We start from the raw sequence: 26,698 nt of genomic DNA on the forward strand, positions 1-26,698 counted from the left end.
ACACACACACAAACACACACAGACAGACAAGCGCACGCACAGACAGACAGACAGACAGACAGAGACAGATCAAGGACTGGTTAAATGCCATGATGCTGTTGTAGTCCTTCATAGGGACCGGTGGGGTGGGGTCCTAACCCATAATCCTAACACCAAGATTTAGGGTTGTCTTATCAGTCCAGATCACCTTATCAGTAATCGCATGCTTTTAAGGGTTCAGAAGATCATATGTCAGGATTACTGTGACCTAGCTTTGACCCCCCCCACCACCCCTCTCCCCATCTTTCTTTATCCCTTTCTTTTTCTCCTCTTTCTTCTCTTACCTCTCCGGAGGCCGGCTCCACGGCCTTGAGCAGGTCCGACACTGCCCCGGCGAGGGTCCTGGCGGCGCCCATCAGGTTCTGTCCGCTGCCCACCTCGTCGTCCATCAGGGCGGCCAGCAGCTTCACCCCCTTGGACATCTCGGTGAGGTTGGAGGAGATGGTGGTGATGGCGCAGCCCACGGCCGTGTAGTCTGTGTCCGTAGGGTCACCTGCGAAAGGGAAGGAGGAAGAGGGAGGGGTAGAGACGGAGCGAGAGAAAGACGGAGAGAAAGTGAGATCCAATTATCGCAACTGCTCACATGCATACCTACCTAAACCCACATTTTCATACGCTCACACGCAGTGGCGTCACGCCCACTGACTCAGGGTGGGCATGTGAGTGACAGGCAGCTATCAGTGATAGGGCAAACTGTAGCCCAGACATGCACAGAGGACGATTAACAATTAAATGTTCCCCCGTTGTTATCCGACAGTTTGATAGAGAGATTATACACATCAAGATTATAGATAAGTAGGGTAATTCACTGATAGCATGATAAACAGCCATTAGCTGACCGCACTTTATCATCTGTTAACGTCCGAGGTAGGCTAATTAGCCTATGTGTGGATAGGCTAGGCAGCTACTATCTTAGCATCACTGGCTCACTAAATATTCTAGTCCGCTTTAGGACTGGATGAGAAGTGGCAAACAGAGAGTCAGCTGAGCCCAAAAGATGGGTTGAATTTCTTTATTCTATGGTTTTCAAGATCTCTGCCTGCAGAGCATCCCTCTCTCTGTCTCTCTGCTGTAAAACAGTCCAGTAAAGTTGTCTGTATATAAATGGTGGGTAAAATAGTGCCCCCCCCCCCCAGAGCAGATTGCATGACGCCCCTCAACATGAACACACAAAAAAGGTGTGAGCAGAATTTGTGTGAAAGAACATTAAAACACACATCACCTCACACACTCCCCTGCACATATTAACACACACACTCACTTTCTCTCTCTCACACACACACACACACACACACACACACACACACACACACACACACACACACACACACACACACACACACACACACACACACACACACACACACACACACACACACACACACACACACACACACACACCGGATGCAAGCAAATGATTTTCCATGACATTCGTAGGGTGTGATAAGCACAGATGTGGAGCCTGAGTGAAAACAAAAGTAAGGCTTCAGCTGGGAGGTAGTTAACGGGGAGCTGCGGTGCCATCAAACAGATGGCACGCGGAAGATTAAACTCCAGCAGAACGCTGGCACCACTCGGCATGGAGCCTCTCCAGGAGCCCGGGAGAACTGGGGCGACGATGCCAACTAGTGCAGCTTCAGGACACGCCAAAGAGTATTTTACCGCGGAAATATTTATTGGGGCAAAAAAAAAAAATGGAGAAATGCTCCAATATTTAACAGATACTGAGGGGTTTTATGGCCTTTCTATCGCTCTCTCTCTATTTCTCTCTCTCTCGCACACCATTTACAATTCTCCCACACTATTTACATCTCTCCCTCACCTCTAGATGCAAATGTTTATCACCTAGATTGATGTGTTAATTCAGCTTCCCAAGGTAAGGTGTTTCTCCCTCCCTCCCTCCCTCCCTCCTCCCTTCCTCTACTCTCACGCTGTTTTTCTTTCTGCCTATCAGCACTTTCTTCTCCTTCCTTCCCTTGCTGAAAATGATTCCTCTCTAATCAGTGGGGAATATACAGACAAGCTATACATCTGCTGTGTGGAACCTCCTACAACCGGGACCAGTTGGGAGATGGGAGCTGCCTGTTGAAATGCTTGTCTGCCGCTCCCAGGAAACTCACTCACCTGACGTGAGATTGACAACAGATGCGGTTCCCGCGGTGATGGCGTCGACTTGCGAGTGGATCTCATGCTTGGACTCGTCCACTTTGTTCTGGACCCACACGCGGGATGCCTTTTAGGGTGAAGATGAGAGAGGCAGAGGTATGTGGGGGAGCAGCTGTTTCAACAGTTCATACAAACATATGCAGTGCAATGGTGTGCAGGGGTGCATAACAATGTCCATCATGGCTTCGGTCCAGATCGCAGCGGTCTGTGACGGCCCAGATCAGGCCCAGAACTGGCACGGGTCTGGCACTGATTTGGTGCAGACTTGCACCAGACTTGGGACGATCTGCCTCCACCAATAAAAAAGCCATTTGTTTCACCAATGCTTTAGGATTCCCAACTGTACACCAACACTAAAGGTAGCCGTTCTTTCTTTTTTGATTGTTTATGTTAGAGCCTGCGTAAAGCCTAAAGTCATCTGTCAAGCTACAGCGCTACTCCCTACTGATAGATCACATGACAAGCATCTGATAAATGTAGACATGGGTAAATCAGGGCCAGAATGTACAAATCCTCCCTGTGATATTGGCTCCACCATGTTGTTTTACGAACAAGCACACAGTTGAATTCAGCTAGCTGAGTGCACAGATGGAGCCAAACCACAAGGCTGACCAATTCTGAACCTGGATTCCCAAACTGTGACAAATAATTTAAAACAACACACAGATGTTTGTTAAGAGGGCGTGACATAGGAAGGTCTGGGTTGCCTCTGGCAAACCTGATAAACTGCCCCAGAACCAGCACGGAGCTGCCCCGGAGCTGTCTGGGGCGGGCGATTGACTCACCATGTCCTGCCCCAGGGGTGGAAGGTCGTCCACCTCTCCCAGGTCGTCCTGGGCCTGCTGCACCGCCTGCATGCTGCTGTTGATGGTGCCCATGAGGGCCTGCTGAGCCAGGCTCTGTTCAATACCACAAACACATGTCAGAGGTCAGAGATATACATCACAGACATGGATCACACGAATCACATGCAGACCCATGACACCGAAATTCCTTTCAGAGGGTGGTGTGAGGGAAATCAGATTTGAGTTGCATACCCGCCATAACTGGACTTAGAGAGCTCTCTCTACTTAAAGAGCTCTCTGACGGCTAAAACGGCTTAAAACTACCTCACAACACCTGTGTGTACAGACCTTAACGATGCATCATAAGAAAGTCTGGGTAATCTTCACTGTGTAAATGCAGCCAAATTAACTGGCTGGCTAGACAATGAGCAACGGCACAGCATCCTAAAGGAACACTTCACTTTTCATTGTTTTTTTTTTTTACCCAGGTAGAGAGAGTTGACTTTGGAGTTTAAAGCCATGCTTTCCTCTTACTCATATTCGCACACGGGAGCTGCCCTGCACCATCATTAAAAGGTGTAGACAGTTATCCTGGCGAAAGGTTGTTGATGTGTCACCTCAACAGCCAATCAAATTTCATCATGTTTCAACATGACGCCTCTGTGCTCCTGAAGCAATGTGTTGGTTGGCTGGAATTATCCGAGCCACTATGTTAGTTTTCCATTTACAGAGCCAGGACTGTGTACAAACACCAGACTGTTTTTGATCACATACACAGAACTGACAGCTAGAAGACTGAATTTGACAAAAAGTGTATCGTATTAGAATCATGGACTGCACCTTTAATTCCCTAAAGAGGTAGATACTTCCTATAAGCCAACCACTTATGGGCACAGTAGGTCACATCACAGTGTACTCTCATTGGTCCGCCTCACCAGTGGGGGCATGTGCCCGCGATGCATTTGGCCTGTGGTGATCTGCTGCTGGGCAGAGGGCATGGTGCCCATGTTGAAGGTGTCGGGGCCTCCGACGGAGCCCGAGCGCATGATGCCAGGCAGGGCCACTGAGCCGTGCTCCACCCGCCCCACTCGGTTAAACTGCTGCTGCAGGATGGTGGACCTGAGGGGGGGTTGGGGAGCGGGGGTAGACATGGGAGAAGGGTATGGTGCTATGAGCAAATACCAATATATATAAGCACACACACACACCCATACACATACTAGATCACTGGACTAAGGTATAGGACAAAGGTAGAACTCACTCAGAGGTTCAGCACACCTAGTCCAAATATGTACGCAAACATACACATTATACAATATAAACAACACACACACACACACACACACACACACACACACACACACACACACACACACACACACACACACACACACACACACACACACATTAAAAAGGACGGAATGCTAGAGGGTAGTGTAAAACAGGATATGTTATGGTCTCCTCTGTCAAACCTGTTGTGTAAACACCTGTTATTAAGGCAGAGGAGCTGCCTCTGCTGATTTGAGTAAACAGATGCTTCAGGCTCTGTGGGTTAATTACAGCCCACTGCCAGAGGTAGCCATCTTGTATTGCTCATATCAGAGGGAACAGAGTAGTGGAGTTGGCATGGCAGCAGCCTCGGATGTGATGCCTGGTGTCCATCACAGACGGCTCACTAGTGCAGAGATACGGTTTCCAATAACAACCACTTTCTAGGCACCGCTTCAGAGGACAAGAGCCCATCTGTAGATCTGATTCTCTCCGAGACATGGAAGTGTGTGTGTGTGTGTGTGTGTGTGTGTGTGTGTGTGTGTGTGTGTGTGTGTGTGTGTGTGTGTGCATGCGTTTGTGCGCGCACATGTGTAGGATAATGAGCAGGAATTGTGCAATTGAGATGGACATGAGTAGAGAGATAGAGAGAAAGAGAGAGCGCGAGAGAGAGAGAGAGAAAAGAGAGGAGAGGGAGAAAAATGAAAAGATAAAGAACAAGGCCCGTTTCCAGGAACACAATATTTTAATTGAGGTCTTCCTGAAGATTTTCCCCTTTCCGGTGAAATGATAATATTGAACCATCTCAGCTTCAGCTCTCTCCTTCAAGGATAGGGAGAGACAGAAAGGAAACACACTACCCTGAGCTTCTTCTGTATGTCTCTAAGGGTATGTTAGTATGCCATCTCCATTTCTTCCCAATGCCATCTCAAAGTCATCGTCCACCAGGCATACACAGCTGTCTCAGAGTTACACTAAAACCACTGAAACATGATCCATTGGTTGAGCGCTAATAGGCTTGTGTCTGCTACACTTACCATGCACAGTAAACAAGCTATAAAACCCAAACATGGAGACTGGCCCATGAAAGCACAGTGGGAAAGGCTTCAACCACATGAGAACACTGGCAAGGCATGCTAACCCCCGCCCCCCCTGACACACATGCACAAATATAATTAGGATGAGTAGAAGCACTCGTACTTTTTTGGGGAGACCGATTCTTCCAACATGGTTGACTCTTCATCGCCCTCCAAGCCAAAGCGATCCTTACTCTGCTTCTGTTAGAGGATGGAGAAAAAAAAATTGTTGAGCAATAAAACGAAAACAAAGTATGCATACCACACAATTTCCATTGGCTTTATAAGTGCAGTAAGACTAAGCTTTCATATAGGGCAACGTCCATCCTGGATTAAGTCTCACATGGGTTAAGCCCAATTTATGGTCGTCCGTTTACGGAGACACGGAGAGCCCTCTCCGTCGTGGCAAACCCTCTCCGAGTACCTCTCCGTGGCCTGACGTGCACCTCCCAAATTTTGTAACTGTCCGACTCCGTCAATACATCGCTGTTTACCTTGTGGGTAGTAGTATGCCAACATTAGATAGCTGGCTCAGACCCCTCGCAAATCCCCTCAGACGTATTTTTCAGTTACAATAATAGGGTTTTTACATTGCACAGTGACTATTTCTTGGTAACTTTAAAAAAAATCTAAGCAAAAAAAAAGTAGACAAACAACTTTTATGTACAAATACGACCATTTACGGAGTTTGGTCCACCATCTTATTTTTTATTTGTATTGCTTTGCAACACCAACAACCGTCGGAGAACCATAAATGAAAACGAGTCCGTCGAGGCAATTGCGTGACCACGGAGTAACGGAGTCGTAGAAGTATATTTCGGCCTTTAGAGTTTTAAACAGCGTGGGTTGGGTTAGTCTGTGAGTGGTTGTGGTTGTGATGGTGGGGGATGTGCATGTGAAGTGACACTTGCTTTTTTAAGGATGATGTCGATGTATCCGGCAATCAGTTGGGAGATTTGCTCGCCTTCTGTGGTCTGGACAGAGTAGTAGCTCTCCTGATACTCGCCAAAGTCCTAGAGAGAGAGAGAGAGAAAAGGGGGGGGGGGGGGGATAGAAATAGTTGAGGGCAAGTGCTATGTAAACAAAAAAATACACACACATATTGTAAACAGGACAAAAAAAAGCCACAGAAGGAACAGAAGTGAAGCAGACACATTGAAAAATAGGAAGAACAGACAGTGTGTATCCTGAGAGCTCTGCACTTCAGATATCTCTCACGCTGGCACAGAAAGCACAGAAAGCACAGCTTACACTCGTCTGTCAGTACAGAGGCTCCAGCACTACTGTTGGGCTCAGCATGAAGAGACACAGACTTGTCCTTGGAGATTGTTTGGTTCCTGGTTTGTGTGTGTGTGTGTCTCTGTGAGTGAGAGTGAAAGTGAGAGTAAGAGAGTGTGTATCTGAGTGTGTGTGTCTGTGCACACGTTTGTGCATGTAGATATCTTCACATGTTAAGTGTGTGCTCATTGAGTGTGTGTGTAATGTCGTTCCATAGGTATGAGTGCGGTGGCCCTTCAAGGCATCTCCTTGGTAACATTTGTCGCTTTACACAATGAAACAACAGTAACTACAGTTTCAAAATCTAGGCTTTGCTGACTAATGTGAGGATGCATGTGTCTCGTAGCATAGACAAACAAATAGCATGTTCACCATTCTTCTGCATTACACAGTTGCCTCTAGAATTCATTCAAATTGATTGCACATGTATTAAGAAATCCAAAACATAATGCCAATATGCCTCCTTTGGACTAAATGTCTAGGATGTAGCAGAAAAAAAGGGGATCTCATTGATCTTGAGTTTTGATTTCTAGCAGTCCACTTCAGCATTCAACTCTACACTGTAGTCCCTTTAGGCATATGTATTACTAGAGGCTCGAACACTTTTCACTTCAAAAGACCTCTGATGCAATGTGGGAATGTGGGATTTCATACAGATCAATGTTGGCAAATAAGCTCCTGTACGCTTGTGCATTTCTAAATGAACGCAGCTCATTAATTCACACAAGAGATTTCACTTAAGCAAGGTCGCAACAAAACTCAACTAGCAGACGTTATAAATAAGGTCATTAGCAAATGGGCCGTAATTATAAACGAATGCGCATGGGCATGCATGTATGCGTACTTGCCCACATGCGAACACATCAAATATTAGGCAACACCAGATGTTTTTAAAAGCTATGCTGTAATCATCGTAGAGTAATTTGCCTTCATAATCAGCAAACATGAACTGCTCTTTAATTCATGTTCGCAGCCATCGAGACGAACACGAGGCTGGCTGCCTTGGTTGACGCTGTAGCGAGTTGCGCTGCGTGACACAGCTAGAGATTTGTGCCGTGACGTCTCCGGACCTCCGGTGTTAGCACGCAAGTTCACTCGAGCCATTTTGGACGGAGGTCTTGCTCTTAAAAGTGTCACCTCCTATTAGGGGAGCCTCTGGATAAAAGGGTTGCTGTACATTCCTGTGGGGGTTAGTGTGTTATGTGGAGTGAGAAAAAAAAAATGTGGGGGCGGGGGGGCGTGGACACTGTTCCTAGAACATGAGCGGGTGGCGTGCTCTACTGCATGCGAGACAGATGGGCTTTACACAGCTGAATACTTCAGCTGAATACTTCAACTGAATACTTCAACTGTCAGACTGCAGACGCCCCCCCCCCCCCCCCCCCCCATCCCCGCCCTCATCCCCGCTTAAAATCCACATATTTAAACACCCAGGAATGCAGGGGGTAAGGAGAGGTGGGATTGTACCAAGGTGAAGCTCTTGGGGGAGGCCGCCCATCTCTTGACGGTGGTGAGGGGCCACTCCTGGACCACGTCTTTGGTCTTCTCCTCCACCCGCATGACTGACTCTTTGGTAATGCCCAGCAAGCGCGGGACCAGCTTATTCTTGCTCTTCATTTTCTCCTGCAGGAGAGAAAGAAACAGAGAGAGAGAGAGAGAGAGAGAGAGAGAGGGAGCGAGACAAGGAAAGAGGAAAAGAGAGAGAGAGAGAGAGAGAGAGAGAGAAAAAGAAAGAGGGAAAGAGAGAGAGAAAAAAAAAAAAGTGAGCACTGAGAGGCCCAACATACTGCTTTTGAGAAATGCTCCACTCTCTCCTACTGTCAGTGAACTAGTGCTTACCCACACTTCCTTTGGTTCATTAATTGAAACCGACATGCCTCATGGAGCGGGACAGCATGCTCCCTCCCTCCCTCCCTCCCTCCACATGCATCTTCCCCCCCCCCCCCTTCTCCTCCCTAACTCGGGCTCTCTGATCCGCAGTGGCCGGCGTCTGACCCTGCGGAGTTACAGGTTGTCTCGGCGTCGTTGCCTGCCGCTTCGCTGAGCACCACTTCAAAGGGGGCAACCCAGTTGCTAAGAGACCTGTGATGTAGCCACACTGGCCCGGTCGTCACGCTCAGGGCTGGACCCCCGGCGCCCCTGACTGCCCCTCTGCTCGTACCCAGGGAGTACCAGATCCACTTCGCTTCAGTGCCTCCCCAGAAACCGTAACCTGGCATCGGCCCAGGGCACCAGTATCCAACGAAAAAATAAATTCACAGGCCTGCCGAGTCAGAGAGTAAAAAAAGAAAATACCTTGAAGGACCTCCAGGCTATTATTTTCTAAGTCAGGGTCAGAAAATCATAGTTCTCTGATAAGCACAGACATGTTTCAGCACTAGAACAGGCTTACCAGCTCGCCATGGCACTCTCATAAACAAGCAAACCACTCATTCCGAGGACAATTTGCCTCGTTATATATAGCGGGTATATATAGACCTCTGAAACACACCTCTATTGTCTTGTGTTTCAAGGACAGATAACATTCTTACCACATAACAAGACTATTAAGTTCGGCCGGTGGCAAACAATGAGTAATACTTCTTCACTGAGAATTTAATCCACGGGGGGCTCAGTCAAGTGCTTTTCATTACAATCAGTTTAATCCGCTGGCCTCAACAGCCCTGCCACCAATGGCCCGACATGGCCTGACATGGCCCTCGCTCAGACCCAGCCATGTGTGGCATGCGTCTACATCTGAGACAATGGATCAGGAGGGGGGGAAAGATCAAAAGAAGGCCATGTAAGTATGCCAGATTTATATAGGGATTAGCTGCTCTGGTCAACAACACAAACAAACAAAGTGTGTCAGTTAGAGGTTACAAATCAGAAAACATCATCTGCGCCTCTTATCTGGTGTGGCTTACACAGTGCTGTGTGATTGCTACCGCTAACCTCTCCTCAGCTACTCCACCAGGCCCCTTATAGCTGCTACTTCTTGTCATTATTTTAAACAACAGATAACACTCTTTTGGAGGTTTGGAGCTCTGCTCCTGGGTCTCCTTCAGCTTCAACACTTAGTGTCTCTCCACTCTCCCTCTCTTTCACATCCCTACCTCCCTCTTTCTCGCTCTCATTCTATTTTCTCTGTCTTCCCCTCCCTTCCTCCCTGGGCAACAGCTGCTGGCACGAGTGTGGAATTCGCAACTCAGGTGGAAGTGTGCTCGTCAGCAGCACTGCCTCGCCTCGGCCGATTCCCTCTCTGTGGGGCAGACATTCCTCTCATAGCTGCATGCGGCACCACAGAGCTCGTACTCAGACGCCCCGGAATGTCCCGGAGTGACATGTTACAAATGGATGGATGGGGGGCACTGACACAGGACAAGAGAGGAAAAAGAAGGAGGGGGGGGGGGGTATCTCCGAAACATGTCTGCACATTTAGGGTCTTGGGTTTCCATCTGGATAGGGTTCAAGACCAGTCATGGCTTGAGTTCAACACAACAACACTCTACTATAATGGGGTTCAAACAGCTAATGATATACCTATACAGGGATATTATTAACAGCTAAAAACAGAGTATCAAGGTATCTAGGTATACATGGAGGAAGACTGCTTGAATGCTTGGGAAACTACCATCTGTCAAGTCGTGCATACTGGAGGATCTGGAAGATCTCACCTTCACCAGGAAGAAAGAGACCCCGTATGTCCGTAGAGATCGAGCCAGTTTCACATACTTCACTTTGGCCTCGATTTCCGTCATCTCACCGCAGCTCTTGTGGTCCTGCAGAGTGGAAGACATGTTTTCTTTCATCAAGCTTCAATAACTCAGCCATGAGCCCACTGTGAGTTTATTAGCCCACAAAGCTTTTAATCAGGTATAAATTCACTTATGCTAATCATTACTCAGAGAGAGAGAGAGAGAGAGAGAGAGAGAGAGAGAGATAAAGAGAGAGAGAGAGAGAGAGAGAGAGATAAAGAGAGAGAGAGAGAGAGAGAGAGTGAGAGAGAGAGAGAGAGAGAGAGAGAGAGAGAGGGAGAGGGAGAGGGAGAGTGTGCGTGCGGGCAAACTGCTTTACATATTTCAGCTAATACACTTTTAACATGAGTAAACGTCTAATTGGAATTACTCTGCTCGATGGAGCCAGTAGAGCACATCAAACATTAACCTGGTTAAGTGGCAACATGAGAGGTGAGGACAAATTTTTTGCCTGGCGAGAGGCATTCATCACGGGCCCTCGACAGCACTACGCACCTGAAAGATCCTCTTCTCGGAACCCCTCTGCTTGATGTACTCCTTGGGCTGAAACTCCTTCAGGCTGGGGAATAAATCAGGCGTGAAAGAGGTTACACCCAGGAAGAGCTCGCACCGACCCCACCACATCCCCCAGCTCACACGCCCAACCCACCTGCTACTGCCTCAGAGGACATACCGCTACGTGTGGGGGTCAGCCTGACTCAGAACTGCCATGTTCACATCTGCCATGTTCACATCTGCATGTCTGGCTGGCTGGCATGAACCACATGTTCTCAGTCTGCCATCTTGCCCCTACCCCCCACCCCCCCCACACACACAGCTATCTGACTGCCTTTCATGTCAAACCCAGCCACCCACACCCCACCTGTTAATATTACTGCTGGGGGCTTGTTAGTGCTTCGGTGTGTGTTTGTGTTAGCATGTGTGTGTTTGTGTGCGTGCGTGTGTGTGTGTAATATGTGTGTGGGTGGGGTCTCAAGAGTCAGAAACGCCTCGCTGACGGCTGTTGAACACCCAGCCCCATGTCCATGCGTGTGTGTCTGGATGCAGGGGTCTTACTCGAGGAATCCGGGCTTGTGTTTGTGCTCCACGTGCGGCCCGAACTGGATCTGTGCCTGGATTCCAGCAAACTCGCAGGCCTTGTCAAAGGACACCGGGTGGGAGCCGTTCAGAATGTCATCCCGGGCCTGAGAGAGGAGGACACGAGCCAGAGGCAGACAGCACACAGGAAGTTACCACACAGTTACGCCACGCCACAGCGCTACAGATAACAGGCCTGTCTGCTCCAGAGGGAAGGAGGTCAATCCGGGGCAATACCACACACCCTCACACACACAAATATACTACTGAGATAATACACAATGGCAATACACAATGACAAAACACAGACACACATGCACGCACAAACATACACAAAACAAACAGAGAGATGATGTTGCAATGTCTCGGCCTGCGCTCAAGTGATGACTTCATGGGAGCTTTGTCAGTAAACACACAAGTGGTGTTTTGGAACCACCGCGCACACACACACACACACACACACACACACACACTCTAACTCTCTCTCACATAGACACACGTTCTAACAACATCTTTAATTATCATTCACCGCGGTCCATTGCCATAGACACCAGGCATTATACAGTGCTCTGTTTTTCAAAACATTACATCACACGACAGTGAATGTATAATAAGCTGTTTTAAGGAGTTCATGAGTGACTGTGACCAAGATCCTTTCCACTGCATGCGAGAACTCTGGGCCTGAACTGATGCTAATACTTTCCTCGTCTGATTGGATTTTTCTTGCCTAAATACCCAGTGTCTCAGAGGCTGCCATGTCTCCGGGTGTTTTCTGGTTGATGGATCGATTTGTTTTGCTGCTTTTTTTTAAAGCTCATTTCTGCCTAGATAGGACAGGATGTCTATGCCTCCTGACACCCCTCGGATGTGTCAATATGGATGCTAGCTTCCAGGGGAGAATCAGTTGCCCTTTTGTAAACACACACACACACACACACACACACACACACACACACACACACACACACACACACACACACACACATACACACACACACACATACACACACACACACACACACACACACACGACTTTCTTATGGACACAAACACACTCAAAATCTCATAAACTCATATGCGTGCACACATACAAACACACACAAACGCACAGACACACAGACACACAGATCATTGGGTTAGTCCAAGATTTTTAATCATCTCTTACCACTCAGAGACCTAAATCACTCCACGAGCCAAACTGGTGTGTGTGTGTGTCTGTTTAAATCACTTGGGGATCTTTCATGGAGGCTCATTTTTGGGAGTGGAGTTTAACCTAGATGAAATATTTGAATGGCTAAAGAACTTTCCACAGTTCCTCCTAGCCCACTGGTGGCAAATCATTTCTCTCATGCTATACATCAGCATACCACACAGACACAAACACACTTGCAGATATGTACACACACACCCTGTTATAGACACCAACTCTATTATGATCCTGTACACAGACACGCACACAGAGGCATATATGCATGCACATACTGTAACACTCTCACATATGAGTATATATATATATATATATATATATATATATATATACGCTCATTTACTCTCTCCCACACACACATGCACACACACACACTTGTGTTTTGTTTTCTATGGCACAAGTTGAGTAACAAGAATCTGTCTGCAGTGTTTGGTGTGTAAATATGTGCGTCTGTTGTTTTGTATGCTAGTGAGAAAGAATGGAAGAGCTTGGCTTGGCAAGGCCCCATCTGTGTGTGTGTGTGTGTGTGTGTGTGTGTGTGTGTGTGTGTGTGTGTGTGTGTGTGTGTGTGAGTGAGAGAAAGAGTGATGAGGTCATGGAAGCTGCACATCATTACAACACAGTGCAGTTCATCAGTGAGGGGCCCTCCCTCAGGATATCAGGAAATGATATCAGGACACCGCACACACACACACTCACGCAGACAAAGATTAACCTACAAACAGTCTCATACGGAAATTAGATGAACTGAATGTGGGATGCTGTTAACAGGAATTTCCAGCAGGAAGATTGTGTGTATGTGTGTGTGAGTGTGTGTGCGGTAGACAGAAAGAAGTTTACAAAGAAACAGAGAGCAGGATCAAGAGAGTGAGTGAGATAAAGAGAGAGGGAGACAGAGGAGGGTATTTGGGCCTGGGTTGTTCCTCATGCGCTTCCCTCTCCATATCCTGCACACTCCTCCCCCTCCCTCTCCTTCATTCTCTCTTTCTTTCTTTCTTTCTTTCTTTCTTTTCCTCTCACTCCCTCTCTCTCTATGGCAAGCATCCTATCTTTTGAGAGAACCCACTGGAGAGTGTGAGACTATCATGTGGAGGAGAGGAATCCCCTGCAGCCAGAAATGTCTGTGTGACCTGCCTTTCAGAGTGTGTGTTTCAGTATGTTTGAAAGGGTGTGTGTGTGTGTGTGCACGTGTGTGTGTGTGGGAGGCTGTCAGCGTGTGGGAGGCTGAAGCATGTGTGTGTCTGTGCTTCAGAAAAGTAGAAAATATGGTGAGACCTGGGGGAAGCAGCATAGACTGCCAATGTGCCAGTGTGTGTGTGTGTGTGTGTGTGTGTGTGTGTGTGTGTGTGTGTGTGTGCGTAAGAGTATATTGGTAGGAAAGGTGGCAGAAAGCGCCAAGCCCCAATGGGCGTGGGTGTAGGCCATTGAGTGAGAGGTTTAATAGAGGAGTGTGGGTTTAAAAGAAATAAAGACAGGGTGAGAGACAAAGGGGAAGGAAATAGAGACAGAATGGAGAGAACAAAGAGAGGCTGACAGAGAGTGAGAGAAGCAGACAAAAAAGATGAAATATGCCTGGAAATATGTCCTCCTCGTACAGATTAGTATCGCCTGGTACATATGCAGCATAAATACTTATCATTTGCTGGTGAATATGCAAGTGTATGTGTGTGTATCTGTATATGTACAGTGGGGAAAATAAGTATTTGAACCCCTGCCGATTTCGCAAGTTTGGCCACTTGCAAAGAAATGTGTGATCTATAATTGTAATGGTAGGTGTATTTTAACAGTGAGAAATAGAATATCAACAATCAAATCCAGAAAACTGCATTTTATAACATTTATGACTTTATTTGTATTTGATGCAGAAAATAAGTATTTGAACCCCCAAGCAAACAGCAAGAATTCTGGCTCCCAATGACCAGTTATGTGCCCAAGAAGCACACAGATTAGTCCTCATTAGGCCTAACAAGGTACACCTGATCTCAACTGGTGACGTGTATAAAAGAAACCTGTCCAAAGAATCATACTTCACACCTTCAACCTCACCACCATGGGCAAGACCAAAGAGTTGACCAAGGACATCAGAGATAAGATTTTAGACCTGCACAAGGCTGGAATGGGTTAAGAAAACCATCGGCAAGCAGCTTGGTGAGAAGCAGACAACTATTGATGCGATTATTCGTTAATGGAAGCAACACCAAACAACTGTCAATCGCTCTAGGTCTGGGGCTCCATGCAAGATATCCCCTCGTGCGGTATCGGTGATCATGCGAAAGGTGCAGAATAACCCCAGAACTACACAGGGGGAGCTTGTGAATGATCTCAAGGCAGTTGGGACCACAGTCACCAAGAAAACCATTGGCAACACACTACGCCGTAATGGTTTGAAGTACTGCAGCACTCGCAAGGTCCCCCTGTTCAAGGAAGCACATGTACAGGGCCGTCTGAAGTTTGCCAATGAACACTTAAATGATTCTAAGGAGGATTGGGAGACAGGATGTGGTCAGATGAGACCAAAATCAAGCTCTTTGGCATCAACTCCACTTGCCGCGTTTGGAGGGGGAAGAATGCTGAATATGACACCATCCCCACCGTCAAGCATGGAGGTGGAAACATTATGCTTTGGGGCTGTTTCTCTGCCAAGGGTACAGGACGACTCCACTGCATCGAGGGGACTATGGATGGGGCCATGTAACGTGGAATATTGGGCTTGAACCTCATTCCCTCCCATTGAAAACGCAACCTTAAGGATTTGGAGAGGATCTGCAAAGAGGAGTGGACCAAAATCCCTCCTGAGATGTGTGTAAACCTGGTGACCAACTACAAGAAAAGTCTGACGTCTGTGCTTGCCAACAAGGGTTATTCCACCAAGTACTAAGTCATGTTTTGCTAGGGGTTCAAATACTTATTTTCTGCATCAAATGCAAATTAAGTCATAAATGTTATAAAATGCAGTTTTCTAGATTTTTTTGTTGATATTCTGTTTCTCACTGTTAAAATACACCTACTATTACAATTATAGATCACACATTTCTTTGCAAGTGGTCAAACTTGCGAAATCGGCAGGGGTTCAAATACTTATTTTCCCCACTGAATGTGTGTGTGTGTGTGTGTGTGTGTGTGTGTGTGTGTGTGTGTGTGTGTGTGTGTGTGTGTGTACATGCATTTATGTTTCCAAATGTTAATATGGCCATGCACTTATACAGGTTCATAATTAGTGAAATGGTATAGATCCTTTGACTTTCACACACTAACAAAACACATCTAAGAGTCTGTGTCTGTGTGCACATATCTGTGTGTGTGTGTGTGTGTGTGTGTGTGTGTATGTGTGTGTGTGTGTGCACCCTAAACTACCCCTGTGAGTCCTCATCTTGGCCGTGGGTGGGTACAGTGTGGAGTTGCTGAGGGCCTGTCGAGTTGATGCATATGCAGTCAAGCATGCAGGGAAAGCCAGGGTAAGTGTGGGGGTGTTGGGGAAGGGGTGTGGGCGTACGCACAGAGGCCAGCCTGCCTGCCTGCCTGCCAGTTCTGCAGACTCAGCTCTTCACCCCCCTCGGGGGAGCCCCTGTGTCAGCGGCCCAGAAGCCCCTATCTGAAATGAGCCAATCTGAGAGCAGCAGCAGCAGCAGCAGGAGCACTGGGATAAAGGATCTCCATCTGCTGCAGATCAACATGGGGCTGCCCCATGCAGCACGACTGACTCAGAGCCCAGCTCCACAACCCATACAGTACCCACCTCTGGCCCACATCTGTACCGTATCAGGGCCAGAACACAGCGCTGTAATCTGGGAGTGTTCTCTTTTGTGGTGCTGTAGAAAGACAACTGTAAGAGACTACAGCTCATGTGAGAGTCCAGCTGAGACCGGCTTCACAAGGGTGGACAGGACTAGATTGGCCACGTTAGGATGCCTTCACACTCTTGTGTAGCAAAGCCAGGGCTCTGCCTGGGCTAAAAATGCTCAACCTAGATCTTATTTAGCCATTTTAGTCTTCAAGGCAGATTATCGGGCACATTAACACTAATGGACTGTACAGAAGGCTACCAAACAAACCAGTGAGGCGAGGCTACAGTAAGACTCCACCAAGGCGTGAAGACTAGATACAGTCCCTTTGGGAGGTTTTCAGTTCCCATTTTTCAAGAACCAACAGAATGCACAGTAGCACACTGCATTAACCTTTCAATGTATTCACTGAGCAGTTATTTAAAGGACATTCCAGAACATGTAGGGTGTACACACTGCTAGTCAGTGTTTCCCAGGGTAAATGACTCCATGATCTCAGTATTGTCAGTATCTTGCTCTACCAGTTGATCTTTAGGAGAAGCTACACTAGAATATTGACAAGCATATTAAACAGTCAGACTGAGGTTAGCAACGGGGAAAGCTATTGGGGAAGAGAGGATCTTCACTAAGAAGAACAGCTAAATAATCCGGGAAGGATTTTTTTTCTCTCACATTGAAAAGCAGACAAAATACATGAGGAGACTTCATTAAATGGTTGGGATGTGAAAGTGTGTGTGGGACACAAAGAAAATTACAAAATATGCATTAGAACAGCCTAGGCGTAATAGAGAGAGGTAGAGAGAAAGAGAGAGAAAGAAAGAAAGAAAGAAAGAGAGAGAGAGAGAGAGGTAGAGAGAGAGAAGGGGGTGGTTCAGTAAGTGAATCAGTGAGTGAGTGTTTGAATGAATGAATGAATGAATGAATGAATGAAAGAGTGTTAAATGATGATGACTGATCTCAGAGAGAGGAGCGCTGCTTGATCTTCTGACCTGGACGTAGAGCAGGTTGAGCTGGACCGGGTCTCTGGAGTCCACGTTCTGATCGGAGTAGAAGAACTTCCTCCTGAGCAGCAGGGTCTCGCTCTCCTCCACGCCCTGCTCACGGAACGTACGGCTGTGGTCCAGCCAGTTCACTGATGGAGGGAACACACACACACACAAGAAGAGAGACAACACACAGTGTTAATGCACATGCGAGTAGGCTGGGGGGTGGATTTTACACAAAACATGTAGGCACAGAGGACGAAGTAGACACACATGTCCATCAACACACTGAAAGCATGTGCTTAAAAGAACACACACGCTTATAGAAACACACACACACACACACACACACACACACACACACAGCTCTTATATGACCATTACAAAACACACATTTCTTCATACAGCTGTCAGGGTTAATAAAGGGACATAAATCTGTCAAGACCAAGTTTCTTTTTCCAAAGTTACCACTTTCTCACGGCAAAAGCAAACGTTAATCCAGACATAATTTTTGCCGCTGAAGACATAATTCAGATATTTAACCAATTGAGTGACTAAAGCAGCTGCACTATAGTAATGACTTTGTTTTATACATTTTGGTGCCATTTTGGTTTACTTGAAATGAACGAGGGCTTCATTATGCCGCTGTTACATAATGTCAAGGACGTCAGCTAAGGCCATCCCCGTCTCCAAACATGGAAACATCCCTCATACGTGTGCGTACTGAGAACACGCTAAGCACACACAAACACCGCCGCCCCGTGTCAACAGAGACAAGTAATAAAGGCTGAGACAGGATTACACACGGGTTAATCAATGTTTATTCACCTGCTCCACAGAGGGCCTTATGTGCTTGCACAGTGCCTGTTTTGCTTGTGTGTTTGAGTGTGTGTGAGTGTCTGTGTGTGTCTGTGCGGGGGGTAGTGTGAGTAGGAGTGCTCTTCCCACAGAGGCAATTACCTTATTCCTAGACTAAAGTTTGGCATGCGCTCCAGTAGGTCTCGTCCAACTGTGATTTAATCCAAGATTCGGAGCTAATCCCCAAATGGGGAAAAACACACAGGCTCTAAATCTGTCCTGCTGCAGTTGGGCGAGTTGGGAGTGTGGTGGAAGGAGATTTAGCTTTGGCTGGAGTTTGTAAAATGTATTACTGACATGTGTGTGTGCGTATGATGCGTGTGTGCGTGCGTATATTAAGTTGCACTGCAGGTTAGCTATCAATATCAATATCAATATATCAAATACTTTTGTTGGTGTCTTCCGTAGTGGTTGTCATTTGGCTGTCAGTCGTGTAGTTACTATTTTTGTCTTATACCGGTTAGCAATCTAGTTAACCATAGGTGCTGTTAGAGTTCTACACAGAGGTGCAACTGTACTGGAACTGTATGTGTGAAGAAGTGCTTATGACATTGTGTAATGTGTGTGTGTGTGTGTGTGTGTGTGTGTGTGTGTGTGTTAAAACAATTTACCTAGTGATATAGCCCATAGGCTATAAAACAATGTGTTTTATTACAAGGTGCACACACATATGGGTAAACAGACACGCTGTAACCATGGTAACCACAACTACGTGACAGAGTAACACAAACTCAATGCTTCATCTTAACGTTACAATAACTGCATTGGGCTTGGGTCAGGTTTGGACACAAAAAACAGAATGCCTGTTGGGTTCGGGTCAGGCTTGAGTACCCCTCTAGTGTGTATACATGTGTGTGTGTGTGTGTGTGTGTGTGTGTGTGTGTGTGCGCGCAGACTCACAGTCGTCGTCTGTGTGCAGCTTGGCTTTGAGCTTCTCCATCTTCCTCTCATCGCGCAGCAGCGTGCGGTCCTTCTTCAGCGTGCCCATGCCATCCTCCTTCTTCTCCTCCACCTGCTCCTGGATCAGCGAGTACTCCTCATAGTTGGTTATTCCTAGGTGGGATGGATGAGGAGGGGGAGGGAGAGAGAGAGAGGGGGAGAGAGAGACAGAGAGAGGAGAGAGAAAGTCTAAGATCTCAAGCCAGAGGCTTCACACAGACATCAGTGCACCAGAGTCTTACTGTATTAATGTTTACTCGATGTCATCCATTTGTATGTAAGATCTTCACAATTATTTAATTCTCCCATTTCTGCCTTTTATTTTCTTTCTATTTTATCTTCTCCCCATTTCATACTCTTGGCAGTTTACTCTGCGCCCCCCCTCCCCTCTCCCTCCCGCCTCACCCTCCCATCCTCTCTCAGTTTCTCTCTCTCCTCTCCTCTCCTCCTCCGTGTCGGTTTACCTCCATTAATCTCTTCTTTCTCTGTCTTTGCCCGGCAAGAGGCTGAAGTGGTGAGAACACTGGGTATTGGCCAGAAAAGAAAAGTAAGAATTCACAGAAGGACAGAAAAAAAAAAAGATGGAGAGAGGGAAGCCAAGCCGAAATCCCCCTCTAAACAACCAATGGGCCAGCACGGGCAAGCCTCCCTGTCTGCCTGCCTGCCTGCCAGACGTCTCTCTCGCCTCCTAACAGAATTTCACTTGGGCTTGTGCTCCGGCCCTAATTGAAATGTATTACTGTGGGAACACCTCAATAATGAGCAGGGAGTAGATGGGGGGAGGGGGTTGGGTGCTCTATACTATGAGCAGCTCCATCGTGGTAATAGTACCTATGTATAAAGGAGAGTGTAATGTCTGTGTTTTTTCTTTAAAATAACATCTCGTTCTATGCAAAGACGTGTGTTTTTCCCTCCCTCTGTCCACCGGTTGCTCCTTTCCTCCGGCCCCTCATACATATTTTCATTACGATGTCCGGCACATTCTAGAAGCTGTGCGTGAGAGCCAATAAGTGTGTGTGTGTGTGTGTGTGTATGTGTTCACACTCATTACAGTCTACTGTGAGAAAGCAGCTATATTCTTCAAAGGCTGGAGATCTGTCTGAGGAGGGCCATCTCTATCAATGCTATCCAAGAGAAGGCGAAGGGTTTGGGCAGAGGACTGGCTGACACACCTATTCTACTGCATAGGGTGACCAGAGGACTGATTGACACACCTATCCTACTGCATATGGTGACCAGCAGCTCTCCTACGGTCTTGGAGTCGTCCACCATGATGGTTTTCACCGCGCCGTCGAGCATTTTGATCTTCTGTGGCCTCTGCTTCTTCTTGTACTCCAGCACATCCTGGACAGACGACAGCAGAGCACACACGGAAGAGGACACAAAGACCTCAGATTAAGGGGATTACACCAGGAAGGAAAACGATCTTATTACAGTTACACTTTTACGCTTCTTGAAGTGCCGTTTTGTTTGTGCAAAACCTTTTAACCATGCTGCTCACCGAACTGTTACTGGAAATAAAATGTGCAGATGCTCAGAGGCTGTTTTGCATTCTGCCTCAAAAACAAGCCACTGATTTTCCAGAAACAGGCAGGAGAAACGAGTGGAAAGGCTAAAGGATCTAGACGGCTAGGAGTGTGTCTCTACTGCTCTGCTCATCTCCTTCTGTGTCAATATATTGAGTGACTGCATGTAATGGGCTGTCTAGATTGGTGTATAACTGCAGTATAAAATGCCCCATAGCTTTCTGCATTAGGATATACCCCATTCCGTAGCATGTAGTAATCCAGCGTTCGCCCCGATTCCAACCAGATTCCTTTCCTGGGGTCATCGTCTGAGAGAAACAGGCCATAGTCAGAGGCTGGAGAGAGAGAGAAAACAGAAAGAGAGAAAATATTTAATTTATTACGCTCCAGTAGCAGATAATTCATATTAAAGAGTAGGGCTGGCTCTGCGGCCATAAATCACTGGGATATCCTCCGCAACAAATGAGCTGGACACCGATTAAGCCAAAGAGCAGCGGTCAGCATCGCTTTGATGACCGTGGCTAGCGTGAACTGCCACGGAAATACATTCCGCTCGCTCCCATCCAAACACGGATGCGCCGACCAGCCAGCCAGTCATTCATTCAAGTGCTGTGTGCGAACATGTACATCCCACTCATGGCAAGTGCTTGGGAGAAGAGCCAAGGCTTTGGCAACTGCTCTGCAGGGTAGGGTTAGTCAAAGGGGCAGTCATGAGGTGAGACGGCATTTTCCGGAGAGAAAAAAAAAAAATAACATGCTGATTTTCTATGACCCCCCCACACACAGCGAGAAGCTTGGCCAGGAGCCATCCCACAGATTGACCCTGTGAGATGCATGGAACAGCAGCACGCACACGCCAGACTGAGGAGCATATCAGGAATGTGTGCCCTTGCAAATGAGTGAGTGATTTCAGAAAAGGGGGTAAAACATATATTTCTACACACTACACACTACACACGGAGATGTTACAGGCTAAAAATATCAGACCGTTAGTGATGTATGCCGATATTTGAAGGGTGAAAACAAGTATGACACTTGCTTTAACTGCGGGAGACAGCCCTCGAGGGAAGTGCTTGATATTCATGAACTCATCTGAAGAGCTCATGTGAGTGAGGAATGGGCATCACTCAATGTGAGTAAATACCAATTTGCCTTGAAGCCTGATGGCAGTGAACGAGCATGCGCACAGACACACGTGCATGCGCACGCACGCACACATACACAAATGGTCTCTCAGCTCAACCCTACACAAAACCTTGTGCCACCTCTGAAATATATATAGATATATATATATTAAATATATAATATAACATTATTTATATTGTGCCATCTTTGCCAGACCATAATAGCAGCATTACTTTGGCAAACTTGGGAAAAAAAAGCTTGCTGACTTAAGGAAGCACAGTTGTGCAGCAGTGGATCCTTATCTCTGACGCTTCATCTTTGAGCTCCTCTTCCTCGGCGCTCTGAAAGAGAAGATCAGACAGGGCCGATCCTGCCAATCGAACACACCACGCTTCAGCACATCCCAGAACATCCCACACCGCAGCCAAAATGGAGAGAAAAAAAAAAAAAAAAAAAAAAAAAAAAAAAAAAAAATCACCCAATTTAAAGCTTAAGGGTATTATGAAATGTGCTCAAAAGCAAATACTTATGTCTACAATGATCTTCCCCTCTGTAAAGCACCACCTTATAGACCAGGCTGGGCAGGTAGGCTCCCTTGTGAAGACACTCTGTATGACCATAACCAAACAGACTCCCGCTGCAGGCTATCAGTCAAACGTCTGGACACAGGTGATGGGCTGAGAAGCTTGAGGAGTGAGCAGGTTTGTTTGTGAAGCTCAGGCCTGATTAGCAGGTCTTATGTATTGTGACTTTACCAGGGAAACGTATTCTTGTATGGGTCTCTCATTTTGAGTCTGTGTAATCTTAAAATAATTACTGGTGTGTCAGCTAAGCTGGTCTTTTTGCTGAGAGTAAAGAGGCACCTGAGTCAACATCAACAGCTCTATCCAATTACTCACTGCAGGATACACAACCCGCAATCCAATTCCCCTGCTATGGACTCCCGTAGCAAGAAAATCTACTATTCCTGTTCAAACCCAAAAATACCAACTATGGGAAGTAGAGACTTCACACCATTTCTGTGCCAAACCACCAGGAGACAGGTACAGCAACCCCAGCAACACCCACAGACCCCCTCCCCTCCATAAACTCCCCCAAACACACACAGTGCTCACCTTGTCCAGTCTGGGCTTCTGGAACTCTCTCTCGGATTATCCGGCAGGCGTCGTACACCGGCGTGGAGGGCTCAAACTGCATGGTCTTGACCACGTTGCACTGCCGGACGCAGATCTTCAGCGACAGGGCCACCATCTTGACCACTGGTGTAATGGGAGCACCCGCTTACACACCTACCAAGAGAGCACAAGGATTCAAACAGACAACACTATCAGAATGAGGGCACTACCACAACAAAAAAAACACTTAAAAACACATCTTACTGAACAGCAAAATAATAGGGGAAAATGTCACCTTTCTAGCGAAAAATCAGACCACATGTGGTAGGTGTCAAGGCTGCATATCAGCTCCACGGTTTTATTACCATAGTAACAGGAAAGAAAGGCTGAAATACACACCCCCACCGAGATTTTCTAGAATTGGCATGCGGGGAGGGAAAAGTACAGGCTGTTGTGGGAGCTGAGAAATCAAACCCTCACTCTGTGAAATCACCAACATAATGTCTGAAAAACACATCACCACCAGAAGAGGGAGAGGTGCAATCCATATCCAGAAAACCTTTCATCGCGGCATTACGCAACACAACTGCCTAGTAAGACTGCAGGTGCGGCGCTGGCCTTCAAAGGCAGTTCCTCGGGCCCTTCTGTGGTTGGTACTGACCAAGGGAGAGAACACGAGATATGGCTGCCCCAAGAACAGCTAAAGGCAAGCAATACAACCTTTAAAAAAAAAATTAAAGAGAGAAAAAAAAAGAAAAACTAACGGAAGCAGCTCCAATGTTGGTCGAGCGGAAATGGTCTGGCGGATTGACACCAACCGAGGAATGACAGTCAAGTGTAATTATCAGCCAGCCCCTGCCTGGCATCAGCCTCGGAGAAACCCATCCAAGCGCACAGCCAGTGGGTGTTCGCCACCTATAAGAGCAGACGTATTCCTGCCTAATACCTCATTATGTGGGAGGTAATGGAGGCTGTGCAAGTGAGACAAGGGTAAAGGGATACAGGCCTCCACCTCCATTCCACAGACTGAGCTTTTTCATGCACAAATGCTAGACTGTGGACTTGTGGATGTGTTCTTTTTTTGTCTTGTTCTGTGTTTTTGTTTTGTAATTTCGCACAGTACTTAGGCTGTTTATTTTTGGGTCTGACGATACACGTGTAACACAGTTCTGTTGCATGATTCATTTGAACAGCCTTTTAGTCGGCTCCATTGTGGCTCAGTTGGTTCCAACAGCCAACATGCATTTAAACCAGTGCTTAAGGGAGCGACACAGAGGTTCTGCTACCTTTGCAACTTTTGGGGGGAAATCCTGGTTGCACTGTTAAAAAATATGACTGTGTTAAAGGGAGATACACTTAAAATCTGTTACCATCACTTTGGCAGCTATGCCAGTCTGGAAATATAGTGTGATCTGCCAGTCAGAGGCAAGATAACTAGAGGAACAACGGATTTCAACACCTCTGCCTTCTATGACAAGTAGCCACAACATTGTAATGTAAGTATAACTGGCACACATTGATATTTTATCCAAAGAAATAAAACTCAAACACACAAGATAGTGGACAGCTCTTCCTTCACAAGCACTCTGTCAGTATGCAAGTTTCCACTGAACACAAGAGGTGGTCTATCTCAACCAATCATGTGGGCGGTGCCGGGAGAGAGTAAGGAAAAACCTTGTCTGACAGTGGAGTTGTGAAAGCCTCTTGTCTGACCAGACCCATAGAGCAGATGCAATGTCTTGTTGCACACACACACACACACACACACACACTTTCTCTCTCTCTCAGCAGTTTCTCTGACATACACTCACCCTCTGACGGTCTTGCGGACATGCACACACCACACCTACCCACCCACCCAAGAACAAACTGAACAGGGGTCCCCTGCAGTCTCCACAATGCACACAGACACAAACACACCCACCCTCTGACTCCGTCATCTTCCGGACACACACACACACAGAATACTGGTGGTCCCCTGTGGTCCCTCTCAAGCTGCCCTCTCACAAATGTACACCCACCCACTCACACACATGGAGGTGCTGCCATTATGTGTCACACACTTTCACATACTCACACAGACAGAAGTCCCATGGAGCCATTATGGACCAGATGTGCACTCTTAGAAGAGATGTAGAACACACACACACACACACACACACACACACACACACACACACACACACACACACACACACACACACACACACACACACACACACACACACACACACACACACACACTCTCTAAGATGTACAAAAGGCAGCAAGCCTGCTTTTGTTATCACTAAACACACCTTCCCTTCTAGCCAAAAAGCGACCTTCAGCTCCTCTGTGTTCCCAGTCTTAATTTCCTCTTTGAGACCAAAAACCCCCTCAACCAACCTCCACTCTCTCTCCTTGATGCTGGGCTTTGCCCTTCGAGCCAGCTTCCTCTCTCCCTCGCTCCCTCTCTCTCATGTGAACTCCCATGTACTGCACTGACTGTGGGAACGCCAGAACCCCAGAAATAAACAAGCCGAAGTATGGCTCCACATCTCCCTCCGTCTCTCTCTCTCAAAACCAGAGATTAATTATAACCTTCCTCTGTGCTCCTGCACTGTGTAGACCTTCATCTTGATTTGCGAGCCAGACAACAAGCGTGGCCTCTGTTCCGCGTGGCCGCATCCCATCTCAGGATCAGCTCCGATAAACTCGCATGCAAACATGAGACACGCATGAAAAAGGATTTCTAACACACAGTCAGCCCAACAGCAGATCATCTGCATGGACTGTCTTACATGCAGACCCAGAGAGCAGCGGATTGCTGGACGGCAGCTAAATGGAGCTGGTCCCAAAATGGATCTTGCGCAGCGTTAATGAAGAACTATCACATCTGTGCTTGATCAGTGCCAGTGCCGTATGGCTTTTGGAGTCAGCATCTAGCTGGAAATAAGGTTTCCATTACCTTTCTGATAGGGAGAGAGGGATATAGATGGAGAACAGCGGAGAGAGAGAGACAAAGAGAAGCAGAGGTGATGGTATCAGAAGGAACCAGACAGTTCCAGAACTCTCCTTTTTGGAAAGCTTTTACTATTTTTTGCACCAGACACAACATCCGCTATTCTGCAATCGATATTGGGTTACGCGTCTGATATGGGCTCATTCGAAAAGCATTAAAGAAAGTTCCTGAACCGGATGAGGCTGATTTCACCCAAACTCTCCTTGAGTAGCCGTCTCGGAGCAGGGCAATTCAATTGGCCACAGAGAGAGGAGGGCCATCTGGAAGGGATTTATTACTGGTGATTTGAAGTAATAACAATCGCACAGGACAGAAGTGCCTGGGGGCCACTTTGCCTGCACTCATTAGCAAGGAGGCTGACGGGCAGACGAGTGTATACACACCCACACAGACACACTCTGTCCTCAGTGACATTCACATGTCAAGCCAGGTCTGAAGAAGTCTTCAACGCTAAGTGGAGATTTACAGGGCCTTAGGATGTCTGTGTGGTGCTTCTTGGGCCAAGGTCATGGCTGAATCGCCTGAGTGGCATACGCAATGACAAAACATCCCTCATCGCACCTGACTGGGAAAGGAATCTGACTGGACACTGCCAGACCAGGGCCATTACAGCTGTTCTCGGAGTTCTCAAAACCCTGCTACTGTTCAGTGGATCCCTGCTCCAAGCACACCTGATTTAGATCGGAGTATTTAAAGAGCTCTTGATTAGCCAAACCAGGTGTGTTCAGCTAATCA

General features: G+C 47.1%; 1 protein-coding gene across 6 annotated transcripts in view; it reads right to left on the reverse strand.

The window, feature by feature from the left end:
* Positions 1-26,698, reverse strand: part of tln2b (talin 2b) — a 123,986-nt gene that overhangs the window by 53,626 nt on the left and 43,662 nt on the right. For all 6 annotated transcript variants that reach the window (XM_031564476.2, XM_031564478.2, XM_031564474.2 and 3 more), the window contains exons 3-17: positions 22,963-23,136; positions 20,960-21,057; positions 20,411-20,540; positions 19,158-19,310; positions 17,406-17,548; positions 11,407-11,534; positions 10,846-10,909; positions 10,270-10,374; positions 8,081-8,236; positions 6,247-6,348; positions 5,460-5,536; positions 3,926-4,109; positions 2,991-3,104; positions 2,164-2,272; positions 324-532 (exon numbers count right to left, since the gene is read on the reverse strand). In XM_031564476.2, the coding sequence (XP_031420336.1) occupies positions 324-532; positions 2,164-2,272; positions 2,991-3,104; positions 3,926-4,109; positions 5,460-5,536; positions 6,247-6,348; positions 8,081-8,236; positions 10,270-10,374; positions 10,846-10,909; positions 11,407-11,534; positions 17,406-17,548; positions 19,158-19,310; positions 20,411-20,540; positions 20,960-21,057; positions 22,963-23,098 (1,908 nt within the window). In that variant the 5' untranslated portion in view covers positions 23,099-23,136. The remainder of the gene's footprint in view (positions 1-323; positions 533-2,163; positions 2,273-2,990; positions 3,105-3,925; positions 4,110-5,459; positions 5,537-6,246; positions 6,349-8,080; positions 8,237-10,269; positions 10,375-10,845; positions 10,910-11,406; positions 11,535-17,405; positions 17,549-19,157; positions 19,311-20,410; positions 20,541-20,959; positions 21,058-22,962; positions 23,137-26,698) is intronic.

This window comes from Clupea harengus, chromosome 3 (assembly GCF_900700415.2).
Source record: "Clupea harengus chromosome 3, Ch_v2.0.2, whole genome shotgun sequence".
Lineage (NCBI taxonomy): Eukaryota > Metazoa > Chordata > Actinopteri > Clupeiformes > Clupeidae > Clupea > Clupea harengus.